This window comes from Salvelinus alpinus, chromosome 7 (assembly GCF_045679555.1).
Source record: "Salvelinus alpinus chromosome 7, SLU_Salpinus.1, whole genome shotgun sequence".
Taxonomy (NCBI): Eukaryota; Metazoa; Chordata; class Actinopteri; order Salmoniformes; family Salmonidae; genus Salvelinus; species Salvelinus alpinus.
Window position 1 is genome coordinate 36,891,182 of NC_092092.1, and position 16,299 is coordinate 36,907,480.

General features: G+C 43.7%; 1 protein-coding gene and 1 non-coding gene across 3 annotated transcripts in view; both read right to left on the reverse strand.

Annotated features, from left to right (window-relative positions):
• Positions 1-16,299, reverse strand: part of LOC139580939 (glutamate receptor ionotropic, delta-1-like) — a 437,178-nt gene that overhangs the window by 162,875 nt on the left and 258,004 nt on the right. For both annotated transcript variants that reach the window (XM_071410111.1, XM_071410112.1), the window contains exon 4: positions 7,863-8,068. In XM_071410111.1, the coding sequence (XP_071266212.1) occupies positions 7,863-8,068 (206 nt within the window). The remainder of the gene's footprint in view (positions 1-7,862; positions 8,069-16,299) is intronic.
• Positions 6,122-6,174, reverse strand: LOC139581974 (U7 small nuclear RNA). The gene has a single exon (XR_011676301.1). It is a non-coding gene; the product is annotated as a U7 small nuclear RNA (small nuclear RNA).

Consider the following 16,299-nt stretch of genomic DNA (forward strand, 5'->3'; position numbering starts at 1 on the left):
TGTTTCTTCGAAGTTTCATCCCCCCTGCACGATGCTCTTAATCATTGTTAATCACGGGATTTGTCTCCCTTCAAATAAGTCCTTGCTGGCACAGTAGGACAGCATAAGTAATGAGGCAGGACATGTGTGAGGGAAAGGAGAGGAGAGAGGAAGAGAGAGGATGAGGAGATGGAGAGAGAGGGAGAGAGAGAGGGAGAGAGAGCTGAGACGATGGTAGTTGGCTTGGCTGGGATTCATGCTTAAAAAGGGCAAGTCATCTGTGATACTTCTATGTAGATCTGAAGTGTGATTTATTTAACTGATAATGCAGAGAAGCTGGTGTTTCGAGGATATATTGGCACGGGTGTTGTTAGGCCCGAGACAAGGTCAAGGGATGGCAAACCGTGCCAATACATCCTCCAAACACCGACGTTTAGGGCATTATCACTTTTATAAAACGGGTTACTAACATATTCAAATAATGACATGTTCATCAACAAAAAATATGTTGATTCATTTATTTATACTCTTTCATCCTTCCACAAGATATAGTCCCAACACAAATCTACGGTTGCTACCCAAGCCAGCTGGTCGTTCGTTCTATCGGTTCGGGTGCTAGCTAGCCAACTACGGCTAACTTAATGTCACGTCAAAATGTGCAGCCAGAAAAACAACAAAGTAGCTTCATTTGCATTTGTTTAAGCTGTTTTCTAGAGACATGTGGATACATCCATAACAATGAGCTAATGGGGAGCGATTTCACTTGGCATAGAAAATGAGCTCACTCGTCAGGACACTGTTGTTCAGAGGAGCTAGCCAACAACACAGCTACAGTAACACAATCACGTCAAACTGAAGCTAGAAAGACTGCAAACTAGCTGCACATTGTTTCTTTTGACCTTTTTTCAATTGACATTTCTTTGTATATATCCATAAAAATGATGGCAGCTGATTCATGATTTCGACTTGTTGAGAAACGCTGCCTGACGCTGTCTCGTCCCGACACGTTCATTTCTATAGGACAGCTTGAGATCAAATTTGAATATTGAAACGATGTTGCAAATTTCGGCGAGACAGACACCAAGGTTTATACAAATCTCCGCTGTTGAAAACTAAATGTTAGTCTAAAAGAAATATGAGATAATGTCTAGATGCTTTTTATAGTGGAGATCAAGTTTATGAAGTGCCTGGCTGGGCTGATGAGACAGTGGATTGCGCAGTCAGATGGAACAGAGTAATGTCATAGAGTTAACCAGTGATAACTTGTGGAATAGACACCGGCTGGAATGCAGTTTTAACCAATCAGCATTCAGGATTAGACCCACCCGTTATATAAATACAATTAACATATGGACTGTATGTCCTGTACATAATTGTGTACTTGTGTTCCATACAAAATGCTTCTTAATTTACATACAACAGCAATGAGGCAAGTATCTCCCATTACCATCACAACTTCTTGGAAGGATGGTCCAAGCCTGAAGTCAATATACACTACATTCAGTTGGGCACAACTAGAAATCATTTATTACAGAGAGAGCATCATTTCATGTCGGTGATAGATGTTCATGGTACTTGAAATGCAATAATTTGATCTCTTATCCAAATGTAGCCCCCTGATAGCCTATTTTCTGATTGCAGAACATTACCCCTTACTTAAAGAGGCTAAGTGCAGAGAAGCCTGTCTTGATAGATATTCAGGGTTGCTGGGATACAGGGCTGCTGTAGTCACTGTGTTGTTCAAGATTGGCAAATGGCTCACACTTTTGACAAACCAAAAATGAATGGCAATCATAGAGTTCTGTCAATATTTTGGAAATCGAACTTAAATGATTGAATCCCATTGGGAACTTTTGGCGAATTGCACACAGGCCCAAGGCGTCTTGACCAAGAAATACACATTTGTATAAGAAGAATTTGTGATGCAACTGGCCTGAAATGGACTTTTATCACCAAATTTCAGCCTCTCTACCCAAAATCGAGCCAGAATGAATGACCTCCCTTGACAAAAACGTGTAGTGTACAAAAAAAATATTTCAAAAAATGCAAATCCTTGTGTGTTGTTTGATTGTGTGTTTGCGAGCGTGTGTGCTTGCACATGTTTGAGCCCGACTGCGTGTATGAGTGTCCGTGCGTGTGCCACAGCTCTCTGACCTTCCTTTAATCACTCCCCATGCTTAAAAAAAAAACGCTCTCACCCCAACCCCTGTTCTCTCTCCTCCTGCTGCTGGGTTGGCAAATGAGAAACCTGCCATTCTGTCACTTACCGTGTACACAAACACACACACGCACGCACTGTCCCTCACCCACACACACAGCTCTCCACATGCTCCTCACCCCCCTCCTCAGGAGGTGGAACCTTGCCCACCACGTGTCATCCGTCATCTCCTGGCTGCCTGATGGGCGATGCCATTCAATCTGTCTTCCCTAGCCACGACAGCCCCAGCCCGGCCCAGCCTCCCTCTCACCTCAGCGGACAGAAAAAACACGGGGAAAAAGAGGAGGAAGACTGGCAGAATGAGGATTGATGGAACACCCTGACAGTGTCCCAACTAGCACCCTCTTCCCTGAGCCTGTAGGGCTCTGCCCAAAGTAGTGCACTATATAGGGAATAGGGACGTACACCTTCAGTGACTGGGGTCTGGCAGGGCCCTACCAGGGAACAGCGTTGGGAATAAATGAAAAACGGTGTCACTTCACAATCTGTGGCCTTGGTAGGTCTGGAGGCAGCACTGCGATGAGCTGAGCATCTGCACAGTGTGAATGTTAGGTAAAATTCACAGACTCCGCAGGAGAGAGAGGGGACCGAGAAGAGAGAGAGGAGCGAAAACACAGTGTTGTACTGGTGGAACTGCACTAGAATGTGTGTTTAGCAAGGGGTTTATCCATCCTTATCGTGGCTTCCATCCTTCTATTAACTTTCCATCCCCCCACCTATCCCTCCATCCTTAACTTGGGCCCTAAAACAACAGCTGTGTAACAGCTCTGAAGGTGAGATAGGTCCTGGTGCATGAGTATTTTTCCCCCCGCAGCCAGTAAATTGTGTAAACCCATATCCTTGCCAGTTCTACCGATAGAACGTCTCTCAAACAACCTCGGATGTCTCTATTGAAGATCTACGCACAGACGCGGATTGTCATGTCCCATAGGCCTTGACCCGAGAAAAAGACAAGATTACAAGTTCTGTATAGCTCTGGACACCACACCGAGCTCTTAACACCCGAGCGCATTAGTAGACCGCCATCTCTTACTGACGACATACGGCTGTAGTTCTACTTGGGATTTCAGTGTGTCTGAAAAGAGAGCACACTCCCGCATCAGAGATGCCAAAACAGCATCCACTGGCTACCACATCCAGCAGCTAGCAGAGAGGAAACGTGAATATTTCAGCGCCAAATGATTCAAGTCACCTAGTCCTTTTCATCATTGTTTAAAGTAAGCGAACACGTTCAATGTTGACCTCCTCTAACCCTGGAGTGGGAAGGAAAGTAAAACAACAGAACGAGGCAAAACGGAAACTGGGTGTGAATGCTAACAACTGAGGAGAAGCCGCTGACTGAAAGGAGACAATTGCAGGCATTCGGTTAATCACTGCATCAATCCTTCTCTTCCGTGGACATCACTCGTTCTTCCTGACAAAGGTATACTCTGGTATCTCTTCTAGGAGCAGCAGGGCTCCCTCTCCTCTCATGTACAGCACAGTTGCTGAAGACTCTTCACCGAGTGTTAGAACTGAACGCCTGAGTGTGTGGCTTTGGTGTGTGTGCGTGGGCGTGGGAGCAGCCTGAATCTTGACTGAAGGGAGACACAGTGGGGGTCCTGGGTACCTAAGAGGGGGGGTGGGGGCAGTGCCATGGTTCTCGCTGTGCCTTTAACAGACGCTGTCTGCATTTAGTCACAGCATTTACCACTCACAAAAAGAGATAGCAAAGGCGCAGGAGATAAAAGAGTGCCACAAATTTCACAGCACCGTGTGGATTACCTCTGCACCAGCCTCCCCTCTATCTCTCTCTCGCATACTCTCTCTCTCTCTCTCTCTCTCTCTCTCTCTCTCTCTCTCTCTCTCTCTCTCTCTCTCATACTCTCTCTCTCTCACATACTCTCTCTCTCTCTCTCACATACTCTCTCTCTCTCTCACATACTCTCTCTCTCTCTCTCTCTCTCTCAGCTGTATTGTTTGGAAAAGGGAAGAAAGATCACACATATCTCCTCTCAGCCACTCTAGCTTGAATCAGAGACTCAGCAAGGTAGTCTGTGTGAGACACTGCTCTCATAAGTGCATTCCCTGTGTCCTGGAAGCTAGGCTATGGACAGCTTACAAAAATGGCTACTACGCATGAGCGTGGAGTCTGGAATCATAGTTTATTGAATCACAAGTGGACGTGAATGGCGCATTTACGCTTGAAAGCTAAAAAAACATTTCCTTGTCACACCTCAAAAGGACTCTTACCACATTAATGTTCTTAAAGAGGTAATTTACCCTGTGCTTTTACTATGCCAAATAATTGTACGTATAGGTGGCCCCAGGAATCAAACCCACAATCCTGGTGTCTCAAGCACCATGTTCTACCAACTGAGCCATACAGGACCACAAACATGGTGGGTGAGCCATGTCTTCTTACCCTAGCCTGTCGGTTAGTGCTCATTTGCCGTAGTCACACGAGGGAACAAAACAGCCCAGACATGGAAAACAGAATCCATCATCAAAGCAGACACCTGGCTATTCCTGTACACAGTGGCTCACCACCCCGTCACGTGTACACATAGATTTCCACTCAGTAGTGCTGAACACCGAGGCAATTTTTTAGTGCTTGCTGACAAAACCCTTTATCAGTTCTATTATTATTTGTGAGATACAACCTCTAAATCAAACAAACCGTTCCGTGTGCCGTCCTCAATCAAAATGAAATAAAAAGCCAACGATTTCCCTTGAACAAGCGTGTCACGATGTGTCATATAAATTACATAAAGGCATCCATTATCTGGAGACATCCACGCCACACTGAACCAGGGACTCGTGAAGAGACCAAGGCAGAGACGAGACTGCGATAGAGACAAGCTGTGGTGTCATCGTAGTGTGTGTGTGTGTGTGTGTGTGTGTGTGTGTGTGTGTGTGTGTGTGTGTGTGTGTGTGTGTGTGTGTGTGTGTGTGTGTGTGTGTGTGTGTGTGTGTGTGTGTGTGTGTGTGTGTGTGTGTGTGTGTGTGTGTGTGTGTGTGTGTGTGTGTGTGTGTGTGTGTGTGTGTGTGTGTGTGTGTGTGTGTGTGTGTGTGTGTGTGTGTGTGTGTGTGTGTGTGTGTGTGCTCCTGTGGTGTGGTTGTGCGTTTATACTCTCTTTCCATCCCTGACCACACATTCTCCGACAGAGCTACTGCAGGATCAGACCTTCAGGGTGTTACTCCTCCTTATACTAAACGTCCAACTGCCCAACAGCCACTTGAAGTCAGGCGGCGGCAGTGTGGGATTGCAGAAAGAAACTGCCAGAACATCTCTTTGAAAAGTACCTTGAATTTTGTCTCATGTCTAATCAAGTGAGAGTGCTCACCTGTCATCTCTGACAGCTACAACAAGACAGGCTGCCGCGTCATTTTATTCCTCAGACGGCCAAACGGCTGCATCTCGCCCACCAGCACCCCGGCTATACTTCACCGAAAGGCCACAGGAGAAGGAAAAGGAAATAACTCTCAATAACACACTTGGCCAACAGAGCTGTCTGAGTAACTACATCATGACCTACACACCTTAGGGATCGGAGAGGAGCAAGAGGCCTTAACACTCTAAGCAACCTACATGAAATAATACTACGGTATACTATGGTATAAATACTGTAGTATTCACTGGAGTGTTTTTGCAGACTTTACTGTACTGTTCACTGACTAAAGTCAGAAAAAGAAATGCCACTGAGAAATGTAGTATTTAGATTTAACTATAGTATAAATACTGTACTAAAATAAAGCTGTAGTACATAGCATGGTAATTAATTTAGTGTTTTTGTGGATTGTAGTACACAGACATATTTCCTGTAGTGTTTTTGCAGACTGTAATATGTTGTCGTATTTACTGTAGTGATTGTATGGACATTACTGTAGTATTTACTACAGTATAGTGTTTCTATTTCATTATCTTTGACATACTGTAGAAGTGGAGGCTTTCTCATTCATGAAACCTACTGGAGAAATTCTAAAAGAGCACATTTTCCATAACCTGTAGGTAATGAGGACTGGGGTCTGAAATGGATAGTTCAGCACTTCTGTTTTTTCTATTACATGTAGGAACACAATATGGTATATACTTGGCATGGAAGTTTGTCATGTACAGTATGGGTGGCACAAATTGCGATATGGTGGAAGGGGAATGGACAGGTACTTTACTGTCATTTTTACTATGGTTAAAAAAGTGTATTGTTATTGCAGGCAATATTTCTGTATTTACGACAGTTTTTTTTTGTGTGAATAATACTGTAGTATTGAGGGATACTACAGTGTGTAGTGTAATATTCTACAATATACTACAGTAAGTACTATAGTATTCTATAGTAATCTGTAGCATTTTTTCATGTGGAAAGTTGAGGTCAAAATCACTTGTCGATCCAGGGCAATGCCAGTGGTGCAGCACTCAACACTCGTCACTAAATAAACAAGTCCACATCTCCCCTCCAACCAAAAGACAGACAGTCTGTCTGTTTGTCTGTCCGTCTGTCTTCCTGGAGGCTGGACAGAATAGATGTAAGAACACCAGACTCCATCCAGACCGACAAGCAGTGTTATTTTACAGTATGGAACAGCGTGTCTGGTTTACAGAGCAGTACAGCTAATTCAAATATTCACAAGCATTTCCCGGTAGAGGCAGAGTAGCAATGGGAGTCGGAGTATGACGAGGCATTAAAGATTAAAGCAGGTAGCTGCCACCGGCGCCCAGTTTGACTGACGTTCCAAAGAGAATGCAGCTGCCGAGTCAGAGGTGCCACGGTTACACCTTCTTCTCTCATTGCCTGCTAAAATTAAAACTTCTAAAAATACAGCCTGCCTGGGCTGAGGCTCGGAGAACTGACTCATCCATATGCATGAGAACGGTGTTCCTTCTCCACTCTGTCTGTTAGTTGTGGACGGGCCGTCTGCTCTGCTCTGCGGTGCTGAGCCTGAGTCCCAAGACATCTCCAGGACAACTGACAGACTGAGCTATTAGGAGGCATGTGTAATGTCTAATGATAGACAATGTCCCCAGACCGTATGTTGACCAGGCGGGAATTCTAGAGGGGGAATATCAGGATGATCACAATCGTCTTGAAGAACCATCTGGCCTAAATGGCCATGAACTCATTTAACCTACAGCCAGAAGAGGACTGGCCACCCCTCGGAGCCTGGCTCCTCTCTAGGTTTCTTCCTACAGTAGATTCCTGCCACTGTAGTGAGTTTTTTCCTAAAAAGGGATTTAGGACATACATTTGATTGGTTGATTCATTGATTGACAATGTCTCTTGGAGGTCAACACTATTTGTCTGATAAGTATTGGATGTATAGGCTAGTTGGTGTAAGGCTATGTCTGGGGGTGTTTCTGTTTGTGTGCACAGAGCATGTAAAGTACATGTGCGCACTGTATGTGTATGTGTGTGCAGAGCTGGTGTAACTGAGTTACACTCACACATTTTTTTAAATATTTTTTTTATTTAACCTTTATTTAACTAGGCAAATCAGTTAAGAACAAATTCTTATTTACAATGATGGCCTACCCCGGCCAAACCTGGACGACACTGGGCCAATTGTGCACCACCCTATGGGACTCCCAATCACGGCCGGATGTGACGCAGCCTGGATTTGTGTGTGTTCAAGTGCACCCACGACTATGTACGTGTGGTTATACCTAGGCCTAAATTCTCTCACTTACCTGTTGGATGAAGGCCTCTGCTCCTCGGGGGCTGAGCAGTAGGATGGCCCGTCTCAGCGTGTCCCTGTAACGGTTGAGCTCCTCTGTCCTCATGGTGTTGAAGAGGTTCGAGAAGACCTTACTGATGTTCCTGTCCACTCTCTGTAGAGATACGTCCAGCCCCTGCCGAGATGTCTGGTCCAGGAAACTCTGTAGGCCACGGATATCTGAGGAGAGGAGGGGGAGTGGGGTTAGACTAACTGGACTCGGAAACCCCTCTAACTTCCTGCAGAGCCCTCTGAGTACATCAAACATACCACATAATTATGGCCTACAGCATCCATTGCACTTTTTACTCAGATTCCATCTCTCAATAGCATCATTTGACTAAATGTAATATTTCCACTGTGATTGCTAGCCCGTGGTGGTTCTAGTGTTAACTGGCATATTTGAAACCCACGACTAGAATCTACAAATAATGAATTCTCGACATGCTGACAAGGACTGTCATTAAGATAAACGCACACACAACAAACACACTGATTTGAGATGCAACCACAAAGACCAGGAAATGACGTGGTAAGCGGTAACGTGGTAGGCACAGCTTGTCCCATGAATTAAATGTAAAACTGAGGATTAGCTGATAACTAAAAACATAAATAGTGAACCTGAAATTATTTCTTGATCAACACATTGATATGCTCGAACAACAATCATACACATCAAAGCGAACAAGATCTGTCCTCTCCTTGAGCAAAACTTAAGGGAAGCCTCCAACTAAACATCCGTATGTAACAATGGAAGAGGTTTTTACAACAATGTCAGCAGAAGATAGGGCATTGCTGACAAGCATGAACAAACATTTGAAAAAGCTGAATTTATTGCCTGGGTTAATGGAGGAGGTTGAGGCCCTCAAATCAGGAATGGATTACAGCAATAAAATGGAAGAAATACGAGCTGAAAATAAGATATTGAAAACGACCGCGGACTCCCTATAAGCCACCACGGAGAGGCTATGGTATGATAATAACACAATGAAAGCAGAATTACTTGATCTGAAGTGCAGATGTATGAATAATAATATTGTTATGATGGGAATAAAGGAGGATGAAAATGAAAACTATCTGGCCACTGAGGATAAAGTCAAGGTTTCCATGAAACTTAATCTCAAGATAACGGACGAACAGGTGGATACAATTGATTTTCAATGGGCTCATCATTTCGGTGGCAGAGGGGAGGGAAGGCCCGGTCCGTTCTCCATTAATGAACAATTTCTCCACGAAATGGTGCCCTGTAGCCCACTTTTCAAAAGGCTCCGAGCAGAGAAGCAGAATGTTTGTCTTGTAGTCGATAAGTTGTACGTAAACAACCAATTCTTCAAGGATTCGAAGAAAACAATGTGGCTATGAGTGATACCTCACGCTGAGGTAGTCGCCGATACCCAACATTACACCGCACTACACGTTACAATCTTATGTTTTTGTATTTGTTATTGTTGCATGATGGACTCATCCTTTGTGTTCATACAATACGGAACCTTGGAATATATGGACTTGAAATTTGTCTTGGATTTATGGGAAGGCAAAATCGGCTGAGGCTAACTTATATTTTAATTTTGAGGACCGTACAGATGTTAAAATGGTAAAACCAAGGTTGGGTTTTGAGTTTGATCTGATACATTGTAATTTTAGCGATTGGGGTGTATTGTAACTTCAATGCTGTTACACTGTAGCTGCCCTTCTAGCAGATGTGAATTGGAACGAAAAATATTGACCGATCTAATGTGGGGCTAGGATAGGATAAACGATTGATACAGTAAGAGGGTCATTAGCCTGTCTAGGTTCTCTACTGGAGTAGGCCTGTACGATCCTATAACAATTGGTGTCACTATCTTTAAACACCATTTAAACCATAAATCTCTTCTTTTTTTTTGTTCAAAGGACATATTGTTCAGATACACACCAGCAAATGGGTTAGGTGTTGGTCAACGGGGTCTGTTGGACTCTGCTAGCGTGCAACTGGCAGGTTAACACAGGGTTAAACTGATTATAGCTGATATTCATCATAAGAGCCAATATGATAACTGGCTTATGGAAGCACTTCTCTATGCGAGAAGTATATTATGTTTTTACACAATCTATATATGCTACCGGTATCTTTCCTCCCCAGTGCTATGTGTTAAACAGCCTGAGTGATAGAGCAACAACCCTAGTGTTAAAAAAACAAAGAGGAAAAAGGGAAATCCAATACAAATATATTAATTTGAAAAGGTCTGCCGTTGGGATGAAATGGATGCGGTGTCTATCTATATGCATATACTGTATATAGTGCCTTCAGAAAGTATTCATACCCCTTGACTTATTCCACATTTTGTTACATTGTGTTACATCCTTTGTTCAAAATGTATTAAATATACTTTTTTTCTCTCTCACCCATCTACACACAATACCCCAATAATGACAAAGTGAAAATATGTTCTTAGAAATATTTGCAAATGTATTGAAAATGAAATACAGAAACATCTCATTTACATAAGTACTCACCCCACCGTGTCAGTACTTTGTAGAAGAACCGTTTGCAGCGATTACAGTTGTGAGTCTTTCTGGTCTCTAAGAGCTTTCCACACCTGGATTGTGCAACATTTGCACATTATCTTTTTCAAAATGATTGTTGATCATAGCTAGACAACTATTTTTATGTCTTGTCATTTAGATTTAAGTCAAAACTGTAACTTTGTCTCTCAGGAACATTCACTGACTTCTTTGTAAGCATCTCCAGTGTAGATTTGGCATCGTGTTTTAGGTTATTGTCGTGCTGAAAGGTGTCTGTTGGAAAGCAGACTGAAGCAGGTCTTCCTCTTCCTCTCCAGCAACTGAGTTAGGAAGGACGCCTGTATCTTTGTAACGACTGGGTGTATTGATACACCATCCCAAGTGTAATTAATAACTTTATACATCTACCCTTCTTTGTGAGGCATTGGAAAACCTCCCTGGTCTTTGTGGTTGAATCTGTGTTTGAAATCCACTGCTCGACTGACGGATAATTGTATGTGTGGGGTACAGATATGAGATAGTCATTCAAAAATCATGTTAAACACTATTACTGCACACAGAGTGAGTCCATGGAACTTATTATGCGATTTGTTAAGCAAATGTTTCATCCTGAACGTATTTAGGCTTGCCATAAAAAAGGCGGTTGAATACTTATTGACTCAAGACATTTTTCATTTTTTATTAATTTGTAAAGATTTTTTCGAAAAACATAATTCCACATTGAAATTATGAGGTGTTATGTTTAGGCCAGTGATAAAAACAAATCTCAATTTAATCCATGTTCAATTCAGGCTGTAACACAACAAAATGTGGAAAACCTCAAAGGGTGTGAGTACTTTCTGAAGGCACTGTATGTCAAGTAGCTATATTCCTACTGTGTACAGTAACTACTGTGAACAAAAGAAAGAGAGTAGTGACATGTATGTACAATGAGTCCACAATGTACATGTAGCAACAAACAAAAAGAGATGTTAAAAAATAGGCTAATAAAAACTTTTGCAGTGTTTTGGGTCTGACAACAGCAGAGCAGCCTTCGCCCAGACATTGTGAAATATTGTTGAGACATTGTGCATTGTGCCCCACACTGTGGAGTAAATTGCCTGCCTGTCGATCTCTGCTGCTGGCAGTTAAGTAAGTGTTCAGCGGAAGGAGAGTGGTAGAGGAGGTCTGGGTAACTCAGTGCTTTCGTTATTGTGTTCTCAGGGCCTCTTACTCACAGTCCTAGCCTATGGTGGGGCTCCGGTAGCTAGCACCTGTCTACACGTCATCGTCCTTTGTCTGGGAGTAACAATTCGCCACCGAACAGAGCGGTTTCATTGCTACAATTACTTCTCATTTGCATCATGTTGGATTCTCTTCTTGGTGTGATAACGTATTCAGCTATCACTGAAGTGATCCATTGTAAATGTCTGAGACAGGTGGGTTCATTTGAACATCTCTCATTCTCCTTCTCCTCTCGTTGCTGCCTATTAGGAGTGACAGGCAGCTTGTAGAAAGTTGTGCCTGGCTGTCTACTGCACTCCAGGCAAAAAATCCTGCTTAGTCTATGTTTCCATGGTGAAAAAGGAGATAGTAACAGGTCTTCTTTCACAACGTTCTCACCAAGTCTTCTCACCAATGACAGTTGTTGTAGTCTCGACAAAACAACAAAAAACTACACACATTTACTTCCTGTTGATTCATCCTGAAGAGTACAGTGAGGAGTGCCTTGTGGGGGTTGTATTCCTTCTCAGAGTGAACCTGGCAATTATCTGTATTAATCAGTGTGTGCTAGCACCACTTCTTGGCTTGGGGAGACTACTATGAATCATACATGGGGCGGCTAATGTCTTACTAGCGTTTAACCCCTACAGATAGAATTTGCCTAGCTGTGAAACCCATTACATCGTCCACTTTGCATGTTTTCATTCCTGTTATTTTATACCGTATGGATATTGTGAGACTCTTGGTATCCACTTATACTGAACAAAAATATAAACGCAACATGCAACAATTTGACTGAGTTACAGTAAATTCATTAGGCCCTAAATCCATTTAGGGTGGCATTTTATTGTCCCCGGCACAAGGTTCACCTGTGTAATGATCATGCTGTTTTATCAGCTTCTTGATATGCCACACCTGTCAGGTGGATGGATTATCTTGGCAAAGGAGAAATGCTCACTAACAGGGATGTGTGTATGGACAATTTCTGGGATCTTTTATTTCAGCTCATGAAACATGGGATCAACACTTTACATGTTGCATTTATATTTTTGTTCAGTATATATTTCACTTGGGTGGAGACACTGCTCCTTATCATTCAAAGCCTAACTTTGGTGGGTTTGAGAAATCCTTGTTTATGAACATTCTAGATTTGCATTTTCCTCACTTTTCCTCAGCTAATCCCGATAGATTACAGCCCAAATCTTTTGTCGGCTGCAGAGAGAGTGGCAGTGATGGGCTCTCCAAAGCTGCTTGGCTTCGCCTCATGGACTTCAGCAACAGCTGCTGTGATCCCAGTGAAATTTAACTAAGACACTTAGGGGAGCATCATAACAAGCAGCATAAGAGATAATCAAAGAGGAGCAGGAGAGCAAATCTCATCAAAGAGGCCCCATCTCCAACCGTCTCTCCACTGGCGGGAAACAAATGGGATTTTACAGGATGTGACTTTCTCGCTCGCTCTCTCTCTTTCTCTCTCTCTCGCTCTCTGACCCTCTCTCTCTCTCTCTCTCACTCTCTCTCTCGTTCTCTCTCTCACTCTCTTTCTCTCTCTCACCCTCTTTCTCTCTCTCACTCTCTGTACCTCTCCCTATCGCTCTCTCTCTCGCTGTTTCTTTATCCGTGGGTTATGTGAATCATCATGAGGGCTGCCACTACCGCGTGAGGAGAGCAGAGAGCACACACACATCCACTTGCATGCACAGGCACACGCACGCACACTATTCCTAGCCACAGACACAGACCGCAGAGGTGAGGTGAGGGGCTGAGTGATACAAGCTGACAGTCCAAATATGGCCTTTTGTGTGACAGTGCTGCCCCCAATGCAATGGATCGAGGTAAAAGCATGCATGAGAAGCCAGCTGAAGTTCATGTGACATAATACTCCAATCACCCTGCCCTCCTCTCAACACTGCATGACATAATCAAATGATTGTGATGCTAAAGTGAGATGATGTCAGTGGATGGGTTGTACACAGTATGTCATCATGATAGGGCTAAATAACAAAAACAACCAAACATCCAATCACACAGTGATTACCCTCAAGAGAGGGAAGGACGGAGGGATCAAAGGGGGAAAACCGAACAGCTCATAGGATGATATCACCAGCTGTCACGGAGTATGTCCAAAATGGTACGCCACTCCCTATAAAGTGCACTACTCTTGACCAGGTCCCATAGAGTAGTGCACTATATAGGGAATAGTGTGCCATGACAGTATGTAAACAGCTATTCTCCTCTCTCATTATCAATGAAATGTCCTAAATGAGTATCCATGTGCACAATGCAACATAAATTGGATTAAATATTTGACTCAACACAGATGTAATGAATGACATGACATTTGACGTGTGATTAAGCTAAGGCAGAGATCCACTCAACCCGCAGCTCACATTACAGCCCAAACTCTTTGCAATCAGGTTCTAGCCGTATTCAACATTCAAACGGAATATCACTTTTCAGTCCCTCCGTACGTTTTGAATCCATGATGTTGACGCAAATCAAAGTAAACACAAATAAACAGAAATCATCAGGCGCTGACAGCTGTGCCCTGCCGAGCGCGGGAATTAAGAATTGTGAATACGAAGGTCCCACTGACAGTTCATTTTGCTCCAATCCTCATAAAAAGACAAGCATTTTAATTACCCCCTTCAGTGAGACTCGCACGTGTTGCTCTGTGTGACTACGCATTTTATTTTTCTATTTCCTGCTGTTTTGAAGAATAATTGAGACTTTTACATTTTCATCTCCGCTGACAGGTGTGACATTTGCCTTCAGGAGACGCACTTTTCATCGGCTGTTCAAGCGGTCTGTTTATGGATGAGAGATTCCTGCTATTGAATAACCATAAAAACACCCCGTATGATCTTTCAGACAGCTGTAAGTAATAAGCAGGGAACAGGACGGAGAAAGATGGAAGACAGATGATCGAATTCAATAGAATAGAAGCCGACATACATCGCCGCCAATGTTGATGCTGTGTTGTTGACATACCTCTGCACACACACACGCACGCACGCACGCACGCACGCACGCACGCACGCACGCACGCACGCACGCACGCACACACACACGCACACACACACACACACACACACACACACGCACACACACGCACGCACGCGCACACACGCACACACACGCACACACACACAGCTCTTATTTTAAAACTGGAAGGATCTAGCTAGCCTGAGTGCCAGTCTGTTTGTGCCACCGTGCCAATTCCTTGTCACTCGTTGTCATGCCAATCATTTTTGTTTTGCTTGACGAGGACTGCAATGGTACATTTCAAGAGCACAAACTGATCTGGGAACACGCTAGGAATGATCTACCTGTGAGGGATCTACTTACGAAGCACTACCTAGGCTCGAATAATGTTGTCTTTTTTTTCTGTTTCCAAAGCCATTCTGTGATTGTGTATGACCATAGGAAAAAGAGCTACCTGGATTTCAATGCAAGCCCAATCAATGCATTTAGAATGAGAACAGTTTCTCTCTGGGCTCAGCTCAGTCTCTTCACATTGTTGTTGCATGAGGCCCGACTGGAGAGAGGAGCTAGCAAACACTGTCCTAGTCCTGCAATCTGTCACCACCATCTGCCCTCAGGACAGAGAGAAGAACCTTGGAGACATGTGTTATCTCGCTGTGATGTCATCTGTCTGTCTACGCGCCACGCTCCACACCAGCCGACTGAGGAGGGAAAGAATCGCTCACCCGAAAAAAGGTGGAAAGAAGAAAATACCAAAAAAGGAGAGAAAGGCACCTTGGACAGCCAATTACCTGACGTTGGAGAAATGCTACACGTCAACCTTTTACGGAAGCCGTTCTCGCACCCGCTGAAAAAAATAAGATGTTTTCCCACAAGAGCCCTGGCAGTAATGTGACGAGCATGTCCTGGAATGGTGGGATTTAATTGTGCGATTGTATAATTGAACAGTGTGTTCTCTCCTTTGACTACACAAGCACTAAATGTAAATTTGCCCCTCAAGTACCAGCTCTTCTCTCGCAACGAGTTTTCATGTCCTGCCAAGGCGCCATGCAAATGGGTCAAATCAAAGAGCTACGCTAGATTTTAAGACCGCAATGAAAAATCGATATCGTAGGGATCTGATACATCACAGTGAGGGCAAGGATAACGAGTGTCAGTGACAAACCGATTTTCCCTCTGCATAAACAACCCTTGGTACCGTACGACACCCAGATATCATGTCAGCGTCTTAATGCTTTCCAGTTATAGAGAGGGCAAGCTAATTATGCTAAGTGTGGCTTTCCACAAGGTCACATGGTTATCAAAGCTCAATTCCCACTTGATAAACAACACTAATTGGTACAAGCACTTAAAAATATGAATAAAAAAAAGGAGACAAATCATCACGCTGTATCAACCCAGCCAACCGACTAATGAAACCCTCCCAGTAGAGTAACTGTTTACACTGCATCAAAGTATCAAAGATCCGCACGGTCTGTTTGTCCCTCCGATGATCCAGAGGATGCGTGTTGCCCGGCTGCCCGCATATCAAACACAGCCAGACCAGGACATCCAGCGGGCCTCATGTAACCGGATTAACAGGATTTATATGTCAGCTCTCTGGACAATCCCATGGACGCTCTGACTCCCACTCTGTGTGAGATGGGTTTTTTGAGACGGCTTAATGACCCCCGAGGCTGGTCTATAGAGACCCCCTTTTGAAGGCCTCTGAATTTGTG